Source organism: Takifugu flavidus, chromosome 19 (assembly GCF_003711565.1).
Source record: "Takifugu flavidus isolate HTHZ2018 chromosome 19, ASM371156v2, whole genome shotgun sequence".
Taxonomy (NCBI): Eukaryota; Metazoa; Chordata; class Actinopteri; order Tetraodontiformes; family Tetraodontidae; genus Takifugu; species Takifugu flavidus.
Window position 1 is genome coordinate 4372791 of NC_079538.1, and position 27171 is coordinate 4399961.

A 27171-nucleotide genomic window follows, 5' to 3' on the forward strand; every position below is an offset into this window, starting at 1 on the left:
GTGAAACGGGGCTCAAAGAGCATCGACGCGTCTCCAGAGGCTTCACAACAGCAAGAGAAGGACCATAAAGGTGAAGAAGTTCGGAGTTTGCAAATTAAATCCGAACTTTTAATCCAATTGGCTCAGAAGTGGAAAAAAAAAAGCAAACAAAAATGAAATATTTCATTTGACGGGTTTTATTAAAGTAAGTTTAAACAAGGGACTATTTAACGTAGCAGCAGTGACAAAGCCAGTTAGTGACTGTACAGAACCAGCCGACCCGACCCGGCCCGACACCAAAGCTGGTGAGGAGGAATTCTACGCAGGTTCGGGATTCCTCGCGAGGCTCGCTGGTTTTCCAGTGTTGTGCTCCAAACCAAATATCACAAACGTGATCAAGATGTGTAAAACTGCTTTAATAAATAACTGGGATGATTATTTAGAACAATGAAACATCCACTCAAATAATGGAATTCTTTTTTCAACTGGTATAAAATTAAAGCATTTCCCTTGTAGATTAAAACGTATACAATATGCATATTCAGCATTTAACACCAGCAGCGATGCGTCTTTAACGTCTCTTTATTTTGCCGCGTCCCAGTTACAGAAAAGCGCTGCGAGACGACGACACGACGCACGTTAGAACCCAGGTGGTGACTGAAACATCTGCACGGTAGCAAAAACAAAAACAGCTGCATCAGCAAATATTGATCCCTTCATTAAAGCCTTGAAACCAGCGGTGACGCGCGTTTCCCCGTCTGACCCCACCAGAAGCGCGCTCGTGCCACCTTTGGCCCGGTTTGATCCGTTCCCCTCCATCGAGCCTTTCAGAACCTCCACGGTGGGACGAGGACACGCTTTAGTCAGGCCAAGAAAGCACGCCGCGCTTGAAAGAGTTCCTTTCATTCTTCGTGAGAACAAAGCAACATCAAAGATGACCGAGACGACGCGTCACTCGTTACATTAAGGCACCTGAAGCTAAAGGGTTCTGGACGGGTTTACAAATGGTTTTCAGAGAGCTTCTAAGGCCTCGACAATGCAAAATTTGGGAGCAAATCTGATCTGAAACCAGCAGAAGTTGGTGGAACTGTAACTGGGGGGAGTTCTGGGAGCGTCCCTGTCGGGAGTCGACCGCCCCGATGTCGCCCGACGAGACGCGGCCGCAACCTCTGATCTTCAAAGGAATAAATGAAAGAGCGGCGGGCGCCGGCGGACACGTTTTTATAGTTGCTGTATAATCACTGAAAAAGAAAAGACATTGTGGCAACAAACCAGATATAAACCCTTCAGAAAATCCTTCATCGGTGACGCCTCGCTGTAAAGATCCTCAACTTTGGACACGACGTGTTAAAACGAGCCTCTTCTGACTGGCATAAATAAAAGGAATGGCGTAAAAAAGAATAATAATAATAATAATAACAATAAAAATGTGTGACTCGTCTTTAAGTTACTCATCTCAAATATACACAGCGACACCTTTGGTATTTACACGTATGTACAGAGCGCTCGCGTCCGTTTCACCACGTACAGCGAACGGCGTTGCTGTGAAATGGAACTCTGAAGTGGACACTTGAATCCCTTTGAGATGTGACACGCGGAGGTCAAAGTGGGGGGCGCCACTCGGAGCCGCGGCTCGTGGGAAGGCACTTGCTACCAACTCAAATACTGCAAAAACCCAAATCCGACGCCAAACTGACCCACTGACAGACGGGAGAGAGAAAAAAAGCAAGGCCACGTTTAGGCACTGGGGTCTGCCCCCCCTCCAGGCCGAGTGTTTTGGTAAGGCTGCCACTGACGGCCACAGGTGACTGGTGGGCTGTCCTCCGTTACCGTGGCTACAACAGTCCGTTTCCTTCGCCGTGACTCCGCCCCCACTGACATTTTCAGCAAATCATAATCACCTCTCAACAAGAAGCTTCTGTACAAGATGGTTTCTCCTCATCGATGCTTCATGGGTTCTTTAATGGTTCAAACAAAGGTCAAAACAAAGCTTTTTCTCTTTTCTGTCTCTTGGATAACTCGCGTCTCCGCTCCTTTTCTACATTGTTAACGTAAAGTAAGTGAACTGAAGCCAAAAAAAAAAGGATGTTCACTGTGCTCTAGTCTCCTGAATCCAAAATCTGTCCAGGCGACAGTGACAAAAACATGAAAACAAATCAGGAAGAGACTTATTAAAATACAAAGCCCCCCCCCCCCTCCCCCCTCCAAAACATAGTCCAAAAAGAAGACTGGCTGCTGCCTCGCAGCGCCGCTCGCTCCCACCGCGAGTCCTCTGTTCCGGGCTCCTAGACGCGCTGGTCTCTGAGGCCGTTCTGGCCCATCAGGGGGGCACTGTCATGTCTCCAGCGGTTGTCTTTGGGGCTGTAGCCTGGGGTCCGGTGTGGTGCTTTCAGGGGGGGGCCGGAGCTGTGCAGGGTGCAGACCATTCCCACGTTTGACTGCACTGCACTTTTACAGTATTTACCGACCGCCTCCTTTCCCGCCTCCGCTCCTCCGCAGTCGTCTCCGAGCTCCAGCTCGCCCTCCGTCTCCGTCTCCGTCTCGTCCTCGTCCTCCCCCTCGGGCGTCCGGCAGGAGGGGCCCATTAGCTTCTTGCGCTCCTGCTCGGCCTCCCTGTTGTTCTCCTTTATGTACGGCTGCTGCTGCTGACCCACCACGATGCGGAGCGGCTGCCACTGGTTGTTCACGCTGTCGGCCGCCGACCGGACGTTCCTCTCGCGCTCTTTTCTCCGCTTTCGCGTCCACCAAACGCACACGATGATGCAGAAGAGGCAAAGCAGGCAGAAGAGCGCGCACAGTAGCGGCACCAGGTAATCTGTCGGGGCACACGGAGCATCTCAGCGGCAGACCGAAGGACACCGACAACAAGGCCTTGTGGGACCCCTCCGCCGAAGCTCAACTTACCCACTGAAGGAGGCGCAACCTGCGTCTCCACTTTGACCTCAATGACCGCCAGCATGACGGTGCTGTTGTGGCGCTTGGACAGCGAGGCCACTATGGCGGTGGCCGCCCGCTGGACCAGACTGTGGTCCGGCAAATCCTCCGGGTGGAAAGACTGCGAACGGAGCAGAGAGCAGAGAAGAAGTGAGGGCGAATGGCAGCGGCGCTGGCGGACGGAGGCGCCCGACGTGGACTCACTATGGCCACATCCACCGCGTCGGGGTTTGAGTGGGACAGGTCGCAGAGCAGGAGCAGCGAGTGGTCCGTCGCCAACCTCCTGCTGTCGGGGAGGTACCTCAGCTCAAAGCAGATGTTCTCCACTGTTGTCCCCTGCTCACACACACACACACAGGCTTCAGTAACCACGGTAACCTGGACGGAGCCACTGCAGCCTGGTGGTCCCTGAAGACTCACTGCTGGGACTTTGTCCCTGTTGAAGGCGAGCGTCAGGCGCCCGCAGCTGTTGTCCAGATGTCGGCTGTTGGGCTGGCACTTGGTGGCGGCTTGGGGAAGGGACGGGGCGGCGTCGGAGCAGACCCCCCAGCCGTGGCAGGGTGCGGCGAAGCACGTGAGGTAGCTGTGCTCCACGCACGTCTGTCCCGCCGGGCACGACCTGCCGCCGCCATCCTGGTCCGGCGAGCCGAGGCGGCAGGGGCGGCGGCCGCACAGCACCTGAAATCAGTCGCCGTTTTCAGACGTTTCCTCTGTCGCTGAAAGAGGCCGTAACGGAACCACGGGCGCCTCCTTTACCTTGGTACAGTCCGCTTTGCCGTCAATACAGCGGCAGCTGTTGCACTCCTCCTCCCAGCGGCTGCTGTGGGGAAACTGGAGCCCAGCGTGGTGGCAGCTCTTCCCGACACCTACGACTGCAGCGAGAAGGAGACAGTGACCTTCTGGGAGCTGGAGATGAAGCCGGCGGCAGAGATTACAGTCTGAGCGCAGGCGTATTTACACTCTTGGCATCTGGCTCCGGTTCTGCCGAGGGGACAGACGCAGCGGAAGCCGTTGATCTCGTCCACGCAGGTGGCGCCGTAGGCACAGGGTGACGACTGGCACTCGTTTACGTCTGCGCAGGAAACACGGATCAGATCCAAGTGTGGAATAATTAAAAAGCAGAGCGCGGAAAACAGCCAGGTAGCATTTATCGCCATCCGCGGCTCCGCTCGGGATAAAAATGACTGTTGTTTAGGTCTGAGAAGCATCCGGAATTCTGTCTGCCCAGTAGACCTAACCAGTATGGACCAGTTTGGGAATTCTCCTCCGGACTGTGGTCATCAGTCCGGAGGAGAATTCCCAGATCCCAGCCTGACAGAGGAGGTGAACGCCGGCCAGGCCCAAACAAAAGAACCGGGGAAGGAGAATTTCAGGGTCACTGGCTAATTTGTCTTGTGTGGGTGTTTGTATGACGGTGAGAGTATAGAGGAGGGATGACCTCTGACCCCTCAGGCATAAGGGCCGGAGGGCGGCGCCCTGCTTACATAAAGCAACATCTTCTGCTTTACCAGCCTATTATCCTTCGGCTTCTCTCCATCCTTCAGCAGAGTATATTACCATGGTAACGTGGGAGGAGGGGGGCCCAAGAAAATCAATAAGGGTGTTTTACAGCGACTCACTGATTCTGCAGTCCGGCCCGGCGAACCCGGGGGCGCACTCGCACCGGAACCAGTTGACTCCGTCCACGCAGATGCCGCCGTTGTAGCTGCGCAGGGTGACGGGAGGAAAAGGGTTAGATGAGGATGTACGTGTGTGTGTGTGTGTGTGTGTGTGTGTGTGTGTGTGTGTGTGTGTGTGTGTGTGCGTGGGGGGTGGGGGGGCTGTATTCAGCTCATCAATACAAGCCTTCACCTTTCAGATGCTAATAACCGTGTCCAGCCCCCCCGGTCCTCCTCACAGCCCAGCCCCCCACTACTGAGTCCTAGGTTGCATAGGAAGAATGGACCCCCCCCACACACACACACACACACACACACACACACACCCAACCTTTCTCTGTCCTATTCAACACCCTCCCACCCCTTTGAGCTTTGATTTAAAGACAACTTCCAGTGCTTCACCCCTCCAGGTCTGAAGCGTGGAGAAGCAGGAAGACAGCGGATAAAAGGGTGGAGTGTGTGTGTGTGTGTGTGTGTGTGTGTGCGTGTGTGTGTGTGTAGGGGGGGTTAGGGTACAGAGGTGCACAGAAATGAGGTCCACACTTACCAGGGGTGGGGGTTGCAGTCGTTAATGTCTGTTAGAGAAAAACAAGACAAACGAGTGAGATTCCGGTTTCACACTTCATATGAAGGAAAGATCGGAAGAGTGGAATTATGGGATACGGAATACAGCTGGGAATTATGGGATACGGAATACAGCTGGGAGAACAGAGATCCAAAGGAAGGAGCGAATGTCCCCCGGTGCTTCCACCCAATAATCTCTCACTACAAGCATGAATATGGAACTCGGAGCTCGCTGGCGTCCTGAGGACGGAACGCCGGCGCTCCACTTACTCCGTCCACAGGTGGGGCCTTCCCAGCCCTCCTTGCAGATGCAGGTGAAGGTGTCTCCGCCGCCGACGCAGGTGCCACCATTGGAACACGGCCTGGAGGCGCAGGTGCTGTTCTTGGCTGGGAGGCAGGTGGAGAACGTGTCAGACAGCTGATTCGGTCCAAATGTGCATTTTTGATGGCGGTTCACTCAACGCCATTTCAAAATAAGAGCACGCCAACGCTCGCCGCACCTGTGTTGCACGTGTTGCCTCCCCAACCCGGCGGACAGGCGCAGCGGAAGGCGTCACCGTGGTCGTAGCAGGTGCCTCCGTTGCTGCAGGTGGTGGCGTCACACTGACTCTCACCTGGTGGGATTACAGACCGACCGTCACACACACACACACACGCGCGACCCTTCACGGGCATGTAAACACGGCGAGCGCGGAGTATAAACAGGCGCATTAACGCCGTCTGCGCCACTCACGGGAATGGCAGGTCTTGCCCTTCCAGTTGTCGACACACTCGCAGTAGAAGTCGTTGACCAGGTCGAGGCAGCGGCCGCCGTTCTTACACGGTTGGCGTTTGCATTCGTTGACATCTGAAGGAGGAGAGAGCGAAAGCGGCGCCGGCGTGAGACGGCGGCGGCCAGACGCAGGCCGGGACGAGAAAGAGGAGGAACTCACTGAGGTCGCAGAGGCGACCCTCCCAGCCGCTGGGGCACACGCACTGGAAGGCGTTCACGCCGTCGACGCAGGTGCCCCCGTTCCTGCAGGGGTCACCGACGCAGTCGTTGACATCTGCAAAGAGTCCAGGACCGATCACATCAATCTGCCGTTGATCCCGGAAACCGGAATCTTCCGGAAGACCAAAGGAGCCGAGCGCGAACGTACTTTCGTGGCAGTAGAAGCCGCTGAAGCCGGGGTCGCACACGCAGGTGAAGTTGGCGCCGGCCTGGCTGATGCAGCGTCCCCGCGGGCCGCAGACGTTGGAGGAGATGCGCCGCACTCCGGCCGAGTCGTTGGTCGCCACGGCAACAGTGCAGCTGTCGATCGCTGTGGGACAACGAGATCAGACTTCAGCGGGTCGAAAGGCAGCCTTGGGCCCGATGGGGGGGGGGTCAGAGGTCACCTTGGCACGGGGCGCTCTCGCAGGGCTCCCTGAGCCGCTCGCACGTCTTTCCTTCGTAGCCTTCGGGACACGCGCAGTAGAAGTCCTGCTCCATGCTGTGACACGTGGCCTCGTTCTCACACGGGTCGGGCTCGCACGGGTCGGACCAGCTCGGGATCTGCGCACATCGGGAGGGCGAGGGAGACGATTCAGAAGCCAGACGACACCGACTGATGAGCGCCGATATTACGCCGTGACCACGGCTGACGGAGGATAAACGGGCTCCGATAACGGCTCCGGAGCGCCGCCCCACGCGAGGCAGCGCGACGCTCCGGAGCGCCGCCCCACTCCTGGCAGCGCGACGCTCCGGAGCGCCGCCCCACACTGGCAGCGCGACACTCCGGAGCGCCGCCCCAGCGTGGCAGCGCGACGCTCCGGAGCGCCGCCCCAGCGTGGCAGCGCGACACAGACGGAGGCTACTGTGACATTTTTAGCGTTTCTACAGCGGCTGTTTAGCTAAAACGTCCCACTTTGCCTCGTGGCTCGGACCCTTTCACCATTTAAGGAGCTGAACGCCAGCGTTGAGCAGCGCGACCATCTGCGCTCAGTTTATTTTACTCCAAGTGTCAGGGGCAGATATGGATTTTTCTTCACTATTTGAGGATGCAGGGAACCACGTCTGAGGGCAAGAACGTCCATAAATCTTCTCCACATCAGCGCCGCTCACGGCGGATCCCCGAGTAAAAGAGACGATTGTTCGGGTTTAAATATAAAAAGCTCAACATCGGGTTTTTCACGAGCTACAAATAAAGAGTCTCCTTGTGTAACAGATATTTATAACACGCCATTAAATGGGATTCAAGAGAAACTCTTTATACAACTCAACCGTAAATAAAATCAAACTCTGGTGCTTGAACCATTTTAAATCTCGATTCACGAAGCTCATTAAATGAAACACACGACTCACATGTAGCAAAGGGCCTGATTTGCTGATTGCTGTTAGCTGCTAACAGCATTAGCAGAATTAGCTGCTAAGCCTGTCGCCACCGCAGCAGCGGGGACAAGAATCATCTGTGGACGCAGAATCCCGATGCTTCTGGACATACTGGACTGTCCACGCAGGGGACGGGCGAGAAGCCATCGCTAGCCTGAGCGTGACGACACGATGCTCAAGCCAACAGCATGTGGCGCGCACAAAAATCTGCTTAAACGCGTTGAACGCTTGTATTTTACAATGATACAATTGGCATGTTCTCTACTATAGTTACTTCCTGCTGTGCAGAAACATCCAAACCAAATGAGTGAAAATGAAAGTTTAGTCAACAGTATACGATATTATTTTAAAACATTAGCATGCTAACGTTTACTCGTTAAAGAAAAGCAAATAAAATTGAGGCTAAAGCTAGCATTAGCACAAGCTCGAGACGACGCGCCAGCCGGAGGAACATGATGCCCGAGATGCAGTTTTGGAGCGGGAATGTTCGCCGTACCACAGCACTCATCAAAGCTCAGTAGTACGCAGGCAGAACTCCAGCGTCGCCTCATTCACACGGGCTCATATTTATAGTAGAGATGCTAAAAGAGGATTGGCCACAGACCAGCAATGTCCTCCATTCAGGGCCCAGGAGACGCAGCCAAGTGTCAGTTTTCTCGCGGCTAACCTACATTAGCTTCCAACACACGCTGGAAGTTTGAAAATGCTTTAACGTTTCTGGGTATCTTCAGGACGACCCGGCCTCACCTCACACAGCTGTCCGGCGAACTTTGGCGGGCACTGACACACGAAGCCATCCGACGCCGCGCGGCACTGGCCGCCGTTCTGGCACGGCCGGCTGGCGCACTCGTTCCTCTGGGTTTCACAGTGGGTGCCCAGGAAGCCCGGCGGGCACAGGCACAGGCGACCCTCCTTCGGAACACAGAAGGAACGTTAGGAAGGGCGGGACAAGCCGATGAAACCGGGTCAGAAGCTTCCGTACCTGGCAGGTGCCGCCATTCCGGCACTGACCGCGGCAGCCTTTAACACCTGGGAATAAAAGGAAAGACGGTTTAGCTCCTCCCTGGGCAGATCTCATCCACGCGGAGATGTGGGATTAATCGAAGGTCTGGAAAGATTAGCAGGGAGCCGGAAGGGTGCCAGGCAGACCTAAAGGGGACCGGACCTGCGCATGCAACCGGACCCAGACAGGAAGTCAGCATGCGTGTCGAGTCGTGACGCGGAAACGGGCGACCGCCCGCAGGACAAGGGAGGGAAGCGACAGCGTCGGCCGTGACCCGGAGGTGGGAGGAGCCTCTCGGGAGGAGGCGGCGGCCATCAGTGGAAGGAAAGGAGTCGAGAAACGGCGGGAAAGAGGATAAATACTGACTGAGGTTACAGTTCTGTCCGGCCCATCCCTGAAAACAGATGCAGCGATATCCGCCGATCAAATTTTTGCACGCGCGTGCGTTCACGCAGGGAGACGCCGCGCACTCGTTCACATCTGGAAACAGAGGCAGCACCAAGAAGAAGAAGAAGAAGTCCATCAAGAAGGGAACCACAGGGAGGAGACGGGACGCAGCGCTTCAAAGCCCCAAAAGAAACCATTAAAACCACTTCTCCCAGTCACCCGACCCTCCACCCTCACAGCGAGACGTCGGGACGCCGTTGGGACGCCGTCGGAACGCCGTCGGGCTGATCTGTGGACGCCAGACGACCGGCGTGAACATCGCCACATTAATGAAAGGGTGGATGTTGATGGAACAGCGCTGACCCAGACAGGATGTAAATAATGACCCCAACACATGGGACCCCCCTGCTCAGAGGTCCAACCCCCCCCCCCCACACACACACACACACACACACACACACACACACACACACACACACACCTGTCTTCTGTGTGAAACCCAAAACTCCACACACACCAAACTACCAGGTAGGACAGAAGGCCGACGGCGGCCTGAAAGCCGAGCGCTGAGCTGGGAAACTGATAGCTGGGATCTCTTTGCAATCATCACCCCCACCCCCCCCACGTGCACACGCATGCACGCTCACGCTCACACACACACACACACACACACACACACACACACACACACACACACACACACACACACACACGGTGTTGTGCTGCAGCGGTGATCCTGGACGTCACCGTTTTTGGCAGATTTTGGCGTGAAAGCTGGATAATTCTGAGTCTCGAGGGGGGGAGAGCTGCGCCCCCCCTTCAGCAGCTACAGCAGATAAAAGTGTGTGTGGGCGGAGTCTCTGACCTCTCTGACAGGTCTTCCCCTCCCACTGCGGCGGACACACGCACTCAAAGCCGTCCTCCCGGTCCACGCAGGTCCCCCCCTGGGCGCACGGGTTGGAGCCGCACTCGTCCACATCTAGGAAAACAGATCCGGTTCAGCGACCCAAACGGGCCCCCGGTCGGTGACTGAGGGGAGAGCGAGGACTCACTGGTGGTGCAGGTCGGACCCTCCCAGCCCGGCGGACACCGGCACTCGAAGGCTCCGGGGACCTCGTGACACGTGCCCCCGTGGCGCACGGGCTGGAGGCGCAGGCGTGCTCGTCTGAGGGGCGAACAGGAGAGGTTAGACAACAGCCGCCGCCCGTTTCCACGGCGCCCGCCTCTGCAGGGTCTCACCTATCTGGCAGTTCTTGCCGGAGTATCCCGGAGGACAGGCGCATTCGTACTCGTCCGGCTCCGTGTTCATGCAGGTTCCCCCGTTGACGCAAGGCTGGTGGCGGCCGCAGTGGTTCAGATCTAGGAGATGCAAACGTGCCACGTCAGCGTGGCCACCGCGCCGACACGCACCCCTAGCGCGCTGCTACACGTTAGCAGGCCACTACCTGATCTCCAGCTACGCTTGGAACGCTGCTCCGTCACGTGGAGCTTGCTGACTAACAGCTAAAGTTCTGGACAAATACGGAATTGGAGAACTCTTAATGTCAGCCGCATCTGCGCCGTCGAGTGGATCGAGTCCACCGAGAGTCGCCTGAACGCCGGCGCCGCTCAGAACCTGCAGAACTGGTTCTGGTGCCGTCGTTCATTAGCAACATTAGCATCAGAGCGGCCGCGTCCCACTTTAATATGACGCCTTCTTTTCCAAATCTCAAGGCCGCTCGTGTTTCCAAAGATGGGGAATTGGAACCGTGTTTCCTAAAGCCCCCCCACACACACACACACACACCCACACACACACACTCACACACACACGCAGATCGGGTGTCTCTGCTCCGGCTCACGTCTCCCTGCCGGTAAAACTACCTCAGTTTTCCAGGAGCCTCTCTAACGTCGGCTGAATCCTAGTTTCCGTTATCTGCTTCCCTTCCCGTCTGATTACGGACTAGTTTTGTGTTTGCGGCTCCGAACATGGACACCTACCTTTATCGCACAGCAGGCCCCCCCAGTTCCTCTCGCACCTGCACTGCCAGGGCTGGACGCAGGTGCCGTGCACGCATCCCGGGAAAAGCTTGCACTCGTCGCAGAACTGGCCCTCCCAGCCGTAGCTGCACCTGTTTGGCAACACGGGACCATAAATTCTCTCCGGCTTTGGCTTCACTTCCTCACAGAAACAGGCCATAAATGAGGATTCCCACATGACAACGCTGCAATATTCCGCACATTATAGCGTTGAAGATGGGAACGTTTGGGAACATTCTCCGACTCGTGAAGGGAGGAGACAAAACGGCAGAAACGAGCGAACCAATTCCGCTCCCACGGTGACCTATCCCGCAACCTCCAGCCGACTCCTCCCGGTGGCATTCCAGGGCAGGAGGGATTAAGAACACCTCTAGCGGGTCTCACGCTCAGGCGCGCTCCTGAGGTGGGGGGGGGGGGCTATCAGAAATCTTCCAGGGTGGCGAGGCTGACAGACCACGTGTCCGGATCCCGGCAGCTTCCCGACAGCGCTCGGCTATTCCGAGGCTGCGATGTTGTCGAGCCAGCTGTCTTGTCAATTGACGGCTATTTTGAGCATCCTGCAGACGGCACCGCTGTCTCTCCGGGAGACGCAGCCTTTCCCACATCTCGGGCTGTGTGTGTGTGTGTGTGTGTGTGTGTGTGTGTGTGTGTGTGTGTGTGTGTGTGTGTGTGTGTGCGTGTGTGTGTGTGTGTGTGTGTGTGTGTGTGCGCGCGAATATTGCCATTAGCAACGAAGCTCAAGTGCATTTTATAGGTAAACAAAAACACGGATCTATCAGGGCAGGGTGGCACCAGCAGTCTTACGGGAACGCCGCTCCGGTTGGCTGCGGCTTCCTCTAATCCGACTCCGACTCCAGGCACACGCGAGCCTTTGTGTTCCTTGGAAGTCGGCAGGGCCGAGGCAGAGCCTGCTAAGCTGACGAAATAAAGGGGAACCAAGCTGGCGCGGGATTTAACGCCAGCTTTCTGTGACCCGAGGCTTCCTTAAAGTCAAGTCGCTGCAGGAAAAGGCTTCGGCGCCGCTCCCGTCGACTGCTCGGAGGCGCTTCCCGCTGCATCGCGCCGGCTCGGACGGGCAGAAAACCCACCGTCCCCTGCAATTCCCCGGAAAATGTGTCTCCACCTGGCAGGTGTGTGTGTGTGTGTGCGCGTCACTAATGCGATGGGATGCGGAATGTGCATCCTGGAAATGTACTCGTCAGTGGGGGGGGGGGGGGGGGGGGCTGTCTGTCACTTTATCTAACCGTCTGTTCCACTTTGGGAAACGTGCGGAAGACAGCGGGATATTCGTTTCCTTTCCTGCCCTCTGCCCTGCGAGGAGGACTGCAATGCGGATGGGGAGGAGGATCTGACAATTCCCAGCACGTTTCCCCCGGTCCAAAAAAAAGGAATATCTGACGCACCGACAACTCTGACCGAGACTCTTGGTATTCTGCGGAGGTTTTCACGGGGGCTAAAAATACCAGGCAGGCAGGCAGGGAGCCGCCTTCATCGGACCAAAGTGCAGCGCAGATAAAAGAAGGAAAAGGCAATTCCCGACAGGCCGCAACAGGGATCTCCATCATTCCTTCACGGTTTGGGCCGATTCGTGCCTCAACAAATCTCAGCGCTGTTGACTTTATCTTGATTCTAATAACGATTTATATGAATCCTCAACGCCACTTATGTGGTTTTCCAGGTTCAGCCGCAGCGATACCGAACAGGAGCCGTGGCGAGTTCATGGAAATCCGACATCCGAAGGGTCCCGGAGCGCCAAAACACGACCACGAGGAACAATGACGCCACCTACGCTGCTCCACTTCAGAGCCATTAAAAAACCCCCGCGGCCCCAGAAGAAGGGGCGCCAGCGCGCACGATGGCGTTGGGTGTGTGAAAACGTGCTCGTCTTACGTGCACTCTCCCGGGACGGCGCAGCTCCCGTGCAACAGGTTGCACCCTTGCTTGCAGATGGCTGCAAAACACAAAAACACAAGGAGAGACGGGATTTAACAGGAAGTGAGAGACAAAACCCGAGATGGGGGGGGGGGAGGAGGACTCATGGCACCCCGCCGAGGGGGCGAGAACGGGGCAACTTAACAGCCGGCGTGTACAAACAGGCACGCCCCCGCTCCTCTAGCCCCGCCTCCTTTCACCAAGCGCCCTCTGAGGTCAGATGGGTGATTGATGGAAGCCGTTGCTCCCCCTCCCCCCCCCCGTGATTCCATCAAGCTATTTCTATTTCACTTTAAACGCTATTAGCGGTGAATCGATACACGGAGCTCAGTGTTGTCACGGGACCGGATTCATCACCGTGGCAACACACTCGGGCTGATTCAGCAGAAACGGTTGCTTAGCGCTAAAGATGCTACCGAACGTTAGCCTCCTGCTACGCTAGGCTGCCGACGGGACCCACGTGTGTGGTGGCGCCGCTCACCTGTGCTGCAGCCCGGACCCATCCAGCCGTCCAGGCACACCTGGGCCCCGGAGGCCTCGCACCGGTAGTGGCCGAAGTAGTCGTCACGCGGGACGCAGAGTTTGTTGCACTTGTTGCCGTAGTAGTTCTCGTCGCAGCGCACCCTGACCCGGTAGGCGAGGTGGGCCACGGGCCCGTCGTGCTCCAGGAGCTGCCAGGGGGCGCCGGGGTTGATCATCCCGGTGTGGGCGTGGCGTTCGATCAGCAGCTCCTCCTTGCCTGAAGCAACAAGAGGGGAGCAGGTGAGGAGACGCAGTGATAGTCCTGACCCCCCCGCGCGCACACGCGCACACACACACACACACACCACACACACACACACCACACACACACACAACCGGGACCATTTTCATGCGCCCACCCACTGATCAATCTTTCAGGTGATTCGATCCAAGTCGGCCCGTTTGTTCCGGTTTCCTCTCCATGTGGCTAAACGTCGGATCCCTCCCCCCTCCTCCCTCCTCCCTCCCCCCTCCTCCCCCGACAGCGTGATTAAGATGCTGGAACACACATTTAAGCAGCAAGAGAACAAACACCGTTCCCACTGTTACTCTCGTGCTTTGCTAACTGATCCCCTCTGTGGTGACGCCGCGCATCCGCCCGTCTGAATCTTGCACCGTCACGAATGGAGGCCGCTCAGATCTCATCTCAAATGGGATTTTCTGTGGCCCCAATAAAGAAAGGAGCAATCTTTATCACCAGGATCGAACCTGGAAAACAATCTCTATGGAAATAGGAGCCCTGCAATTTCCTCTGGGCTGCAAAGGCACTGTAGATGTGAACACACACACACACACACACACACACACACCACACACACACACCACACACACACACACACACACACACACACACACACATAACCGGGACCATTTTCATGCGCCCACCCACTGATCAATCTTTCAGGTGATTCGATCCAAGTCGGCCCGTTTGTTCCGGTTTCCTCTCCATGTGGCTAAACGTCGGATCCCTCCCCCCTCCTCCCTCCCCCCTCCTCCCTCCCCCCTCCTCCCCCGACAGCGTGATTAAGATGCTGGAACACACATTTAAGCAGCAAGAGAACAAACACCGTTCCCACTGTTACTCTCGTGCTTTGCTAACTGATCCCCTCTGTGGTGACGCCGCACATCCGCCCGTCTGAATCTTGCGCCGTCACGAATGGAGGCCGCTCAGATCTCATCTCAAATGGGATTTTCTGTGGCCCCAATAAAGAAAGGAGCAATCTTTATCACCAGGATCGAACCTGGAAAACAATCTCTATGGAAATAGGAGCCCTGAAATTTCCTCTGGGCTGCAAAGGCACTGTAGATGTGAACACACACACACACACACACACACACACACACACACACACACACCTTCCTCTGCTGGGGACTGACACAATGTCAGACAGAATTAAGCAACAAAAACAGAAATAACCCCCGGTAGTTGCCAGAGAGAGAACAATGGGCTCTGGGCCCAAGCTGGGCTCTGCTGCATTGGTGTCTAAACACTGGACCCGGTCGTTCCGTCCACTTCACTTCCTGCTTGATAAACACAAGGAAAACAGCCGGCTGCCTTTCCTGAGAACGAGGGTGGGGGGGGAGGGGTGACGGGTCGACCCTGGCGGGCTCCTGCGTGTCAGCGGGCTCAACACCGCCGTGCTGAGTCAGGCGGGGCGAGACGCACCGTCTCAGAATTCCAGAAATCTGCACATCATCGGTGGGACGATGGGATGAAGAGACGGGGAAGAGGACGCAGCAGCGGGAGGACGCAGACCGCCATGGCCTGGTCGTTTCTGATCATGTGACTACAGCCGCATCTCCGAGTCCCGTCGCATCGGACATTCAGGCATCCAGCCTCCCACTTCCTGTTTCCAGGTCTCAGGTGTCCGGCCGCTCCGCTGGTGGAAGCTTCTCCGAGGACAACGAGGCCGTCTCTCTGAACACACAACTATGCAGCTCTGGAATTCCACAAAATGCTGGAAATGAGCCAATTTTTGTTAGAAAAATGTGTTTTCCGACCCGGAGGCTGAATTTAATGTGACTTTAAAGAGCCGATGAAGAAGCGGCGGCGCCCTGGCAGCAGGCGTCCTTGTGATCTTCCTCAGAGGTTGAAAGGAGCGTTTGTCCCAGATGTTTGTGTTTGCTGAACCCGTGACTTCAAGGTCGCAGTCAGCTGACGTCTGGGACCTCAGGGCGGCCTCGGAGCCTCTTCCCAAACTGCGCGGTCTCCCGCTCTATCGGATTACTTCCACGTTTGTCTCACCAAAACGCTTCTCTTGTCGCGTCTTGGATCTCTTTGGCTCAATAAGGTCTAAATAAAACAAATAATGGCGCGTCCGGTCGCTCGAGCTGCCTCTCCGCCTCCCGTCCATTAGACAGCACAGCACTAATTAGTGGAAAAGTACACAACGCAATCACTGGAGACCTGCAAAGGAAAACAGGCTGCTCGGGCTAATCAAAGCACGATGATGTCACAACTATTTCTTCCCCATTGTTTGCATGCGTGACTGTTTGATGCGAAGGACAAAACAGGATGCGAGGACCTCATAGAAGCCAGTTCAGGCCCGAGACGGGAGGACGGACATCCAAACGCGGTTCTGGTTGCAGTTTTCCCTGCAGAGAAACGCAGGCAAAAGGCGGAGAAACGCCAGCGTCTCCACAGATCAAAGGAACATTAACAGAACACTCGTTACGGGCCCGAGAGGGCCCTCTTCCTCCTCAGACTGGGCTACTGCTCAGACGGGGAAAACCGGATCGCGCTCCAGTCCACCCAGCGGATACAACCGACAGAAAACAGGATACAGCTGGATGGAGCTGACCACTAAAGCCAGACCAGCCACCAGGAACCAGGACTTACGTAGCATGTGAAGCATCTTGAGAGGGAGGATTACGAGCCGGGTTAGATCCCTGGATGAGATCATCAAATCTAGCATAGCACGGTTCCCTTTGATCCTTTGATTTGTCTGGGACGACATTTTTAGCTAAAGTCCAAATTTCCTCGTACTTATTTAAACAACTACATTGTTAACAGTGCAACAGGAGACCAAAGCAGCTCTTTGATCCTTTTTCAAACGAGAATCGGCAGCGACCTGCCGGCTCATGGATGGACGGAATGAAGTGAAAACAAGCCGTGAACACCAGATTCACGAGTCTGCACAAGCCTCTGCTAGAAATCAGCAACTCCACAGGTGATCCAAGCATGGGGTCTGTTTGCACTTACTGGTGCGGGTGCCGTTGTCCCAGTCCCAGGCCTCCACGATCACCGTGTACGTCCGCTGGAAGGGCAGAAAAACAAGGTCAAATGAGGAAAAATGACATTTGGATGCTCAGAGTCCACGTTGCAGATGTTATATGGGCTCTTCAGCCACTCCTAAATGAGTGATCGTTAACCAGGAGACGCCTCCAATCGCACCTCAGCTTCCTAACAAAATCCCAGAATGGGAAAGAAAGATTCCCGGCAAAACACGGGAATTTGAGCCGCCTTGAAAGGTTTGAGTGGATCCTCCCGGCGACCGTCTGTAGTTCTGAACCCCCATTTATGCCCAGGAGCAAGCTCCCAAATTAGACAGAAGTATCATTTATCTTGTTAAAGTTAACGACTTTTAGCGTTCTTACGAGCAAAACATGGGAAAAACGTAATGAGAAGCAGGCGGGCGCGACGGGCAGGTGAACATTAAGAAGGTCACTTTGCCAATATTAGCTTGCACGAGACAAAATCTGCTTCGCTTTGTCCTTGGCTGTCAGACAGCGAGGCAAATCAGCAGCTAAGGGGATTATCTTGTTTTAGACCAAGTTATAGCGCACTGTTGACAATAGAAGTGCTACATGTTAAACCTTTGGGGGGGGGGTGTTTTAAAAAAAGCAAAACCAACCAACATTTTCTGCAGTAAAGGTTGGTCAGGGTACGACGTCATGCCGGGGCAGACGCGGGCTAGCCCAGCTAACCAGGAGCAATCAGCTGGTGTGCTGCAGGGCACACTGCTAGGCAACCAGCTGACCTAAATAAGGCTGGTTACGTCACCGCGGTGACAGTTGTAGTGTGACGGCTGTGACCTCCACTATAATATCACTGACGGGACACTGGTCTGTGCACCGGTACAAAGAAACACAGAAGGCAGAGGCGCCCGGGACAGGGACCTGCTTCAGTGAAGCGGGAACGAGAAATCACGGGGGGGGGGGCGGGGGTAGATAGTGCCTCTGTGTGTGTGTGTGTGTGTGTGTGTGTGTGTGTGTGTGTGTGTGTGTGTGTGTGAGAGAGAGCGAGAGAGAGAGAGAGACAGTCTGTGTTGTTGGTCTCGGGGACCAACAAGCTGGTAGGCTGGTTACCGCGGGTCTATGGGATTAAGTCAGCTTGTCTGGCTGTGGGTGGTGGTAGGAGGAAGGGGAGGGGAGTGTTATTGTGAAAGAGCACGAGTGACAAGAGACGGGGCTGCACGATGAAGGAACAGGGCTTTAGCTACCCAGCCGGGGTGGGGGGGTGCTGACGATTACAGGCTCCATAGCTGCTGGTCGGGCCCTGTTTACGGAACAAGGTTTTCCGTCCGTTTGGGTTGTTCTGTTACACCAGAACGCCTGAAAATGGAGCGATACGAACCCTAAACCTGAGGCGCCGCAGCGTCACTCGTGCACGGCTGCAGGCGCCCGAGCTCCGGGGAGTCGCCCGAGCTCCGGGGAGTCGCCCGACTTTGAAGACGACGACTGACGCGACTCCCAGTCCGAGAGCGCCACAACGTGTTTCGTAGCTGCTCGTAGGAAACTTTGGCGCTCGCCGTTATAATCGGGTTGGTTCTTGAGAATGTTCCACCAACCACCGGCCCGGCCGGTGCATCACAGCGCATTGGTGGACTGTGCACGGAGATCCGGAGTTTGGTACGAGCTGTTTCACAGGGAGTCCTGAAGGGTCTGCGGTTCTGGGAACGTCCGCCAACCTGCCCCACAGATGGATCATCCCACCACACGTAACTCGGCTTCTGACCTTCCCATCCACTCCCACTCCCCCACCTCGGGCATGTGGACAGACATCCCAGCGCCGATCCCAACAGTGAGACTACACCTGCACGTCGGGTAGGTCCACCTGTCAAGAGCAGGCGACCGAAGCGCAGCTTCAGGAGTTTATCCAGAAAATAGTTCCCCGAGTCACTGCCTGCTGGGGGAGAGGCCAGTCTAGCCCGGTTTCCCACAGACCAAACCAGTTTGTGATTAGCTGGATTAAGTGACAGCTGCCGAAATGGTTGGAACAAGATAGATGGATGGGCAGGGGGATAATGGGGAGGTGTGGGGGAGGGGAGGGGAGAAGGGCTACTGAACAAAGACCCTTGTCCCAACACCATAACTCACCCCCATCCCAATCAAAACCATTGTCCATGAAGGGACACAGTCAGCATGAGGACAATTAGCGTCAGCAGGACGGTCGCGCGGCTAAAGTCAGAGAGCAGCGCCAGTCGTCATCTCTCCTTCAAAACACACTTAATCCATCAACCTGGCTTCTTCTCCCCCCAAAACCAACACTTCTGCCAGGCTTGATGCTGAAACACCTCATCGGTGACCAGAAAGAATCCTGCGAGGTCAAATCTCTAAAATACGAGCCAGCCCGCGCCCTGCTGGATTAGAGGATTTACTCCGGAAAAATCCTAGTTTTCAAGTCAAGGAGGGGGGCACAGCGGGGAAAAAAGAAACGGATGTCTGCGCTGTGTCCTGCCTCCGCTCCCCAGGACAGAAACTGGTCTGCAGGTTCCGGAGGAGTCGCCCCCGAAGGCCTGTTGGAGGGGCAGGCAGCGGATCCGGTGCCGAGGTCTGGGGAGCGCCACAGGTGAGGGTTCCCACGCACAGCGGGGGCCGATGGGCGAGTGGAGGACGGTCACCAAAGTCTTTAAAGGGGGGGGGGGGGTTAACAAAGGTGGCAGTGGGAAGTGGAAGCATGGGCAGGTCGGGGTCACCAAGCGTGGGATCTGCACGCTCCCTTTTCAAAAGCGGGGTCAGCCTGCTGCATGTGGGCCCAGGCGGATATTTGCATCCGGAGAATACCAGGAATGTGAGAGCCTGCGCTGCTGTGTAATCCCAAGCCAGGACTCCAGGCAACAATTCCCCATCAATGGAGGCTGCGTTGTTGACCTGAGGTTTGATGGACTAATTCCTGCCTCCTGGGATCGCCTCAAGGAGGATCTCACAGGCCGGCGGGAACGTCCGAGGAGCGGAACCTTCCTTGTAAAGGCCCCAAAACCTGCCGGTCGCCGTCTAATCCCCTTGGATCGTTTTAGCTCTCGTGTCATTGAGACCTGAACGTCCACCCGGCCGATCCCAGCGCACACGCCCGGACTTTTCCCGGTATCTCCTGATTTATTGCCTTCTGATGGGGTGATGAGGTCATCACGATTCGTCCCGCGGCGAGTAATCGCCGCATGTAATCTTCATTAATCTGTGATGTCAATCCCAGCTTTTGGTTTTACTGGGCTGAGTCTACGCCGTTCCAGCAGAAGCACCGCCGGTCTGGACGGAGCGCCGGTGGACCCTCACGCCACCGTTGGTGAGGGACCCGTTGGGGAAGACCCCGATTCAGGGGCAGCTAAATAGAATATCTCAATCAGGGCAGATATTGTGTGATATAATCTCAAATCTCCCCAATTAGCCTAACGATTCCGGCATTTCCTGTGAATAGCAGCCTGTGGAGGAGTGTTTGGGTTTTAACGTGGAAACTGTGACATTAACCGCTAACAGCTGCTTTTGAGTATTTATAGGAAGATCGTCATAGAACCCTGGGAGCCCCCCCACGACCCAACTCCCCACCCCAGACTATTTTTGTGATTGCTCTCCAGAAAAACCCTCTTCTCTTGCTGCACCATCTTTACATAAACGTGCAGGAAGAGCTTCAACTCTTCTCTCCTGCTATTTTTAAAGTGTGACTCCATTTATGTTTTTGTGAACATGAATAGGCCCAAAAGCTGAGTTCTTATCACGGACGGTTCCGGGAACCGGGGAATTCTTCCTCTGGAGCAAAAGGGGGTCAAAGAACGCTTGATCTAATTTGCCTCCGTTTTCAGCACAAGCCAGAAGGAGACGTTTCAATGGTCTGGAGGGTGAAAAGATCCTCCAGAAATGGAGGTATGAGAAGATGAGAAGCCCTTCTCAAAGGGTATCAAGGCGCATTCGAGTGCCAAAAGATGTCACAGTGTAGACGTGTATGGGCGCACACACACACACACACACACACACACACACACACACACACACACACACACACACACACACACACACGGCCCATTGAACATGCCGCTACTATGCCAACAGGGTCATTACCCCCCCCCCCCCGTGCTAATTAACCCGGCATGATTCAAGATTAAGTACCATGTCAAACAAACAACGCCGCCGCCGCCGCCGCTGCCTGGTGGCAACAAACGACCTGAATGACCTGCGAACACACTCGATGCTTAATAACTCCGGATCGTTAAAGATCTGACTGTATGAAAGCGGCGAAGCAGCGTCAGTTTAATTACCGGAGACGAGCACCGGCGGGTTTACACCATCCGCACTCGACCCGAGAGGAGGGCGGCAACAGACGGAGTTCTGTCCGAGTCCGGACGGTCTCAGAGGAACATCTCGTGCTGGCAGCTCGGGTCCAGCCGGGCCTCCAAACACCAGAGAGCACACAAACGTTCACGCTCACGTGACCCAACAGGGGCAGCGTGAAGCTCGGCTCACAAAGCTACCGGAACCGGCTCCGTCCACATCTACGGGTTCCTTCTTGATCCGAACCACCAGGGCGCCCGACCGGGCGGGCGAGCGAGGCAGCGCCGCCTCCAGCCGAGCGCCATTATCATTTCAAACAGGTTCAACAGCACAGTGACAATTTAACTGCCCAAGTAATGACGTGCTTTAATTGCCCCCGCGAGGAGCCCCCAGCACCTGCCCCCGTTCATTTAACCAGAGCAGGGAGGAGGAGAAGAACACGCAGGTCGGGTTCTTGGATCGGACTCAGAGAAAAACCCACAGAACCCAAACAAACGGCACGCCGTGCGTTTGCCCACGGACGGCGTCCTTGCCCGTGAGTCTTGACGTGTTGATGATCCTGTTGAAGGAGCCGCAGGGTTTTATTTCCATAAACAGCCCATAAACTATTTGAATGTTGGCCCACACATTCAAAAACCCAGGCACAAAGGGCGCACGTGGCGCCTGCAGAGGGGCCGGTCCAAAAACGTAGACGCGCCTCCCAGTGACACACAGAAGTGGGTGGAGTGTGTGTTCCGGACGCACCAGTAGCAACACCAGAGCTCCAGGATCGTCCCAGCAAATATTCTGGTGGTATTATAATAAATATTCTGGCTTTAGGTACCTTCTAAACTTCCAAAGGTCAGCGGCTTCCAAAAGAGGCCAGATGGCCCCTCGATCCCAAATGGTTTGGCCCAGATCTTGGTCCGACTCCTGAGAACAAATACACGCGATGCCGGCTTTAAAAATGGCCCCAGGTTCTGCAAAGCTCACCAGCCGCACCATCAACACAAGCCGGACCGACCCAGGTGAGACAGGCCGGCTCAGGCTCTCCACACAGCTGCCCTGGGACCAGAGCAGGACGGTGGGGGAGGGGGCCACGCAGGAGAGATAATTGTTTACTACAGGCCTATGCGGTGGTCTCCTAGCAACAAGCACTGACAAGATTCGCATCAGGTGAGGCTGAGCCTGCCAGCCTGCGGTCGTGTGTGTGTGTGTGTGTGTGGTGTGTGTGTGTGTGTGTGTGTCCAAAATTACCCACAGAGGAGGAGTAAACCATCTCAGTGGTGCCTCAGAACCTCAGCTCAGCTCTATGTGCACGACCAAATCTGGGGTCGTTTCTAACACATCTCTGTATCAGAACCCAAAGTCACAAACCGGATGGTCAGAATTCCCACAGAATTCCCAGAACATCGCTGACTAACATGCTAACTTCACCTACAGCCTCCATCACGGCCACGTGCGGCCAAGCTAGCAGGAAGTGTGGCTGGTTTGGTCGGGTCATCATTAGCAGAGCAGCAGCACCAGGCTCCGACCTGAGCATGCGGGAGAACTTTCCCACACGCTCCCGTTCGCTTCGGCAGCAGCTGATCCGGCCGTCTTCAGTCGGTTTCATCCAGCTTCCACCTGTTCCTCGTACCTCACGTCCCCAGGAATTTCATTACAGATCAAATGGAAGAAGGTGCTCACGCAGCACAACAAAATGGAGAATTAGGTTTCAATCTGGTCACCTGACAGCAAGAACTGCATTAATGTTAATTTCATGGATGTGCAGCGTGTCCACATACCAGGGACAGAGGTCTACTTTACTGGCTCACAGCTCATCCATATCTGCCCATTTCCTCTCTTTCCTACCACCAGATAATTCAATTTAGCGCTGTCAGGAAGTCAGAAAGTGATAAGCCATCTTAGCGCGAGAAGTAGAACTAAACGATTTAATGCACCATTTCAAATAAAAACTCTGGTTGTTGCGTGTCAGCAAGAATAGTTGCACTTTAAAGCGGTTGGAAGGTGAAGCCTTTCATAAATGCCCATTCTTTGCACTGACTTTGCATCAAACTACTGTGGGTGAATTTTGACATCGAGCAAACAAAACCGCAGTAAACCGTTTCCAAACCACACTTTAAATGGCTCAAGGTGATATAATCCAAAATATACCAGTTTGATGACTCAAATAAGCGATGTTGATTTCCACTGAGAGCAGCCCGGAGGCATGAAGGCGGCCTCCGCTGGTGCGGAGAGCTGGATAGTTTCCTGGAAGAGCAGGGAAACACTGAGTGTAGGTGGAGGCACCGCCGAGAGCCACCTCTCCTCCCTGGCACGCTGACAACTCCGAGCAGAGCTGGACAATCGCTGGAACGCTCTCCAACATCTGATAATCGTCAGCCGAGCCGTGTAAAATCAGCCATTATTGAGATAACGCCAAGATAAGGGAGCGACAGCGCTGCCGGGGCAGGAAGCGCGTCCCGGGAGAGACTAAAGGTGTGACACACACCGGGGGGAAACCGTCTCCAGGTCCCTTTGGGCCTGGAAAAACACGTTAGCGATGGTTAAAGCCACATTCGGCCGCGGCTAAAGTCCCGAGCGAGGTGTCGGCACGGCGACAGACGGGTTCACACCCTCTCTGGGGCTGCGGGGGATAAATCGGGCCCTTGGCCAGATGACACCGCCAATCGTACACTGCATCTTTGTTTCTTCAGGGAGGAAAGCGACAACGCCGCAACGAGTGACCCCCGCCGGCCTGCTGGGACATCTGGCCCTGGAATAGTGCGGCGTTATCAGGCCGGCCCACTCAGCCCAGACACAACACCCCAGAATAGAACCCTTCTGCACCTCCGACTGGAGGTGTCGACCTAATTGAGACGCCGCGACGCGGCCTGGATGACAGGACAGGTGCTGGTCCTGAACGCCGCTCCGGGGCCCTGAAACGGACCTGGATCGTGGATCGGACCCGCGACGCCAACGGGACGGCCCCGTTCTCTCTCGCCAAAGGTGAGGAAGTAAAGGAAGGAACGGCAGAAAGGGGCGAAAGTGATCAGAATCATCGCGCCAGCATTGGAATAAAGCAGCATTACAGCAGCTCCATTTAAAGTGGCGCCTCATTAGTGGCGCCCATCACTTGACAAAAGGCGGCGGGGGGGGGGGGCAGATCTGCCCTCCCGGGCCGAGCCACCCAAACCGTGTTCTGTCCTGAAGGATTAACGCTTCTTTTACCGCGTGCACACCTTAATTCTTGGGCCTAATCCACCAGCTATCATTCATTACAGTCAGAAGAGCTTAATTGCCCTGGAGGGGCCACCAGGGGCCACCTGGCACCCACAGCAGGGGACAAAACTGCGGGGGGGGGGGGGGCAGCAGCCTGCACCAGAACCGCAGCCCGGAGGCGTCGCGGCCATCGGGGAGACACGACCTCGAGGTTTACGGCTAAAGACCGAACGGTCCAGTTGATCAGCAGTGGGCAGGAACCTTCCCCCCCCCCCACCCCCCCAAGGTCTGGTATCAAAGCGTTTCCCTCCGTCTAATCACCCCGTCACGGCCGGACAACCCTCTTATATGTTTATATACGTCGGGGCGACGGGAAAAGAGGAACCAGGTGACGCCGCTGCAGCTGCAACCGGATCCGGGGAAGCTCGCCCTCGCTCCACTAAGAGCTTTGTCAATTCTCACAAGGGCGGGGGGACGGGGGGGGGGGGGGGGGGGGCATTAGGAAGCCGGGAAGTCAAACTAATGCTCCGAGGGCTTCGGCAGTAACGTGATGCATCGAGGTGCAGCTGAGACGTCGGACTTTCCAGGCCTTCGCCTCCTACCTGCGCGTCGATGACGGGGAAAATGGCGCCGGGAGGACAACTTTTCTGTCCGGGAGGAGCACAAACGTGCACAGAGGCAGACAAAACAAACACGCCCAAATGTGATGGATGAACAGGCTTCACCAGTTGGACCAAAAGGCTGAAACGCTCCGGTGCAGGCGCCTGGGCCCTGGCGGAGCGGTTAGAACGGGACCTTCCACCCTGACCCAGATCATGAAGGGTGGTGGCTCCTCTTTGGTGCTTGGCAGGTGCATCTTTTGGGTGGGAAACCCCAATTACGCCGCTCAAAGGAAACAAGAAGTCAAACAGCTGCTCAGGGATGTGAAAGCAGCTTATGGACGTGCGCCAACTGAGGAATCGCTCCCAAATCAAAGCGAAATCAGGTGCGCGAGGGTGAAAACACGCGTCCCGAGCGCGAAAGCGGCGCCACTCACCGGCCACGCGAACTCGAAGGGGATCGAAATCCTGCCGGCCTCGTCCACTTTATTGGGATTGTTCTTGGCGCCCTTCAGAGAAAAGGTATTCCCACCGAGAACGTGCGTAGATCCCTCTCCAAAGGTGCAGGTGCCTTTGTGGTTCACCTCGATCTGGTACTCCTTCAGGCAGACTTTAAAGTAAGTGTCGCACTGGTCGCGGGTGCAGCGCAGGTCCTCCGGGTCCCGGGAGCCGTCGCAGCACTCCCCGTCCGCCAGCTCGCCGTTCACGTTCTCCACGGAGATCATCTGTAACTCGAAATAGCCGGTTGACCGGGACACCTGCGGACAACACGCGAAAATAGGAAATAAGAATAAATAAACCCAGAAAGACGACGCGGGTTCCGAGCTGGTGCGTAAAAACCGGGCGGTTGATCAGCTCTGTTGTAGCTTGATCTCTTTATCATTTCAGTTCATTTATTTCTTTATTTTATTTTTATTTTTTTTGGGGGGGGGAGTTCTAAAATAATGCGTTGCATCACGTCTGCAGCACGTGAACACTTCAGCTGCTGTTCCGTCGGAGGCGTAAATGAGCCGCTGCAGCGGCCGATTGATGCAACTTCCAACTTCTAGTTTCGGGCCCGAGTCGCCCCCCCCCTCCTCCTCCTCCTCCTCATCTTCCTCCTCCTCCTCCTCCTCTTCCAAATTGATTGCTTTCAAATAGTGAAAAGCCAGGCGCAGGTTTCTCGGAGTCCCCACCAAAAATGGAGTAAAGCGCGCACGAATTCCTCCGATTTCGGCCCCGTCGCGGTGTCACGATCACATGCTCCCCGACCGACGGCTACGTGCTTCATTAATCGATTAATGTGATGCGAATATGTCTCCCCCAGCCCACGCCCACCAACTTTTGACATTTAAACACGTTCAATCGCGCGACGCGAGGCTCAAATCGGATAGAACAGAAGGAGAAAATGCCCGTTTACCTCCGTCCACAACGTCAACAGCAGGCACACTATTGGGAAGCGATTCCTAATCCTGGTGCGATTCCACATGCCTCCGATTAATTAGAGTGACATAAAGGAGAGAAGCGACAAGAAAAGACCAGCAGGCGCGGAGCCGGCGACTAGTTCCTCCTCTCCAGACATGCAAAGATCAAATATTCACATGCGCCTTCTCCCCGGCGTGTACGTCCAGATTTCACCGAGGCGTCGCGTGCATCTGCGTGTGTGTGAGCGGGCGTTGGATTGCACCGTGGTGATGGTCCGTGCACAGCAGCGTCCCTCCGTCAAATCTCTCCACACAGCAACTGAGATGTTTCGCAGCCACAGCCTGAGGAGAGGATGTCTGCTTTGATTGGCAGCTGCGCGAGCCACTCACAGCCGGGCCTGCGGGCGGTCGGCAGCCAACCAGATTAAGGGGCGGACAATAGTACGATAACCCCCCCCCTCCCGACACACACGCGCGCGCGCACACACACACACCCTTCTCCCTCTCCTCCTTTGCCTCATCTCCCTCCTCCCAAAAGTTGAATTACACCAAGGTTCCTCATCACAGGAGCAAATCTTGAATGCAACGCGAACGCGAACGCACCACGACTCGGCCGGGTTTTAAATGGGGCCCCTCGCGTTCGACACGGACCCGGGGCGTCATTGCGCCCGTTTTCCCCGCCGTCGCACCCGTTTCCGTGGGTTATTGGTGGCTAAAAGTGAAAATAACAGACGGGAAGAACTCAGCTCGTTGAGCAGCTTCTCATCCGCACTTGCAGCAGCGTCGCGCGCCCCCTGCCGTCGGCGCCAGGTACTGCGGCCACGCAGGAGACAATAACTGCTCACCTTGTTGTTGTTTGGGTTGATTTTGTTCACCTGTTATTTCATAAATAGTAAAATGTTACAGCATAAACACGCGGGTGAACGTGCACAGACACAGTGACATGAAAATATGTATATCAGGTCTCAGAACAGGCAGAATAAAGTGTATTTATTCAGAGTTCCGCGTGTGGGTGTGAACCGCTGCTAATCGGTGCCGTTTGTTGTTGGACACGAAGAAGTTCTCATCATCTCCGAGCTGAAGAATGCTACTGCCCGTCCACACGTCTCCTCCTCGTCAGGCGACTGCCAGGATGTCAGATAGGCCCCAGCGG

The 27171-nt window shown here is 55.5% G+C and overlaps 1 protein-coding gene and 1 long non-coding RNA gene across 2 annotated transcripts; both read right to left on the reverse strand.

The window, feature by feature from the left end:
• Nucleotides 1-160: 160 nt before the first annotated feature.
• jag2b (jagged canonical Notch ligand 2b) lies at nucleotides 161-26369 on the reverse strand. The gene is given in 27 exon segments (XM_057016246.1): nucleotides 161-2794; nucleotides 2884-3034; nucleotides 3118-3249; nucleotides 3334-3591; nucleotides 3670-3785; nucleotides 3872-3985; nucleotides 4533-4618; nucleotides 5119-5146; nucleotides 5406-5522; nucleotides 5636-5749; nucleotides 5869-5982; nucleotides 6068-6181; nucleotides 6275-6436; nucleotides 6513-6669; nucleotides 8233-8397; nucleotides 8468-8514; nucleotides 8855-8968; nucleotides 9741-9854; nucleotides 9928-10008; nucleotides 10011-10040; nucleotides 10115-10234; nucleotides 10856-10986; nucleotides 12785-12845; nucleotides 13308-13565; nucleotides 16551-16605; nucleotides 25053-25373; nucleotides 26015-26369. Coding segments are annotated over 27 exon segments (3759 nt in total). The 5' UTR covers nucleotides 26084-26369; the 3' UTR covers nucleotides 161-2264.
• Nucleotides 7254-8226, reverse strand: LOC130515788 (uncharacterized). Its single transcript, XR_008947257.1, has 2 exons — nucleotides 7656-8226; nucleotides 7254-7522 (listed from the first exon to the last, which is right to left on the reverse strand). It is a non-coding gene; the product is annotated as an uncharacterized LOC130515788 (long non-coding RNA).
• Nucleotides 26370-27171: the final 802 nt, after the last annotated feature.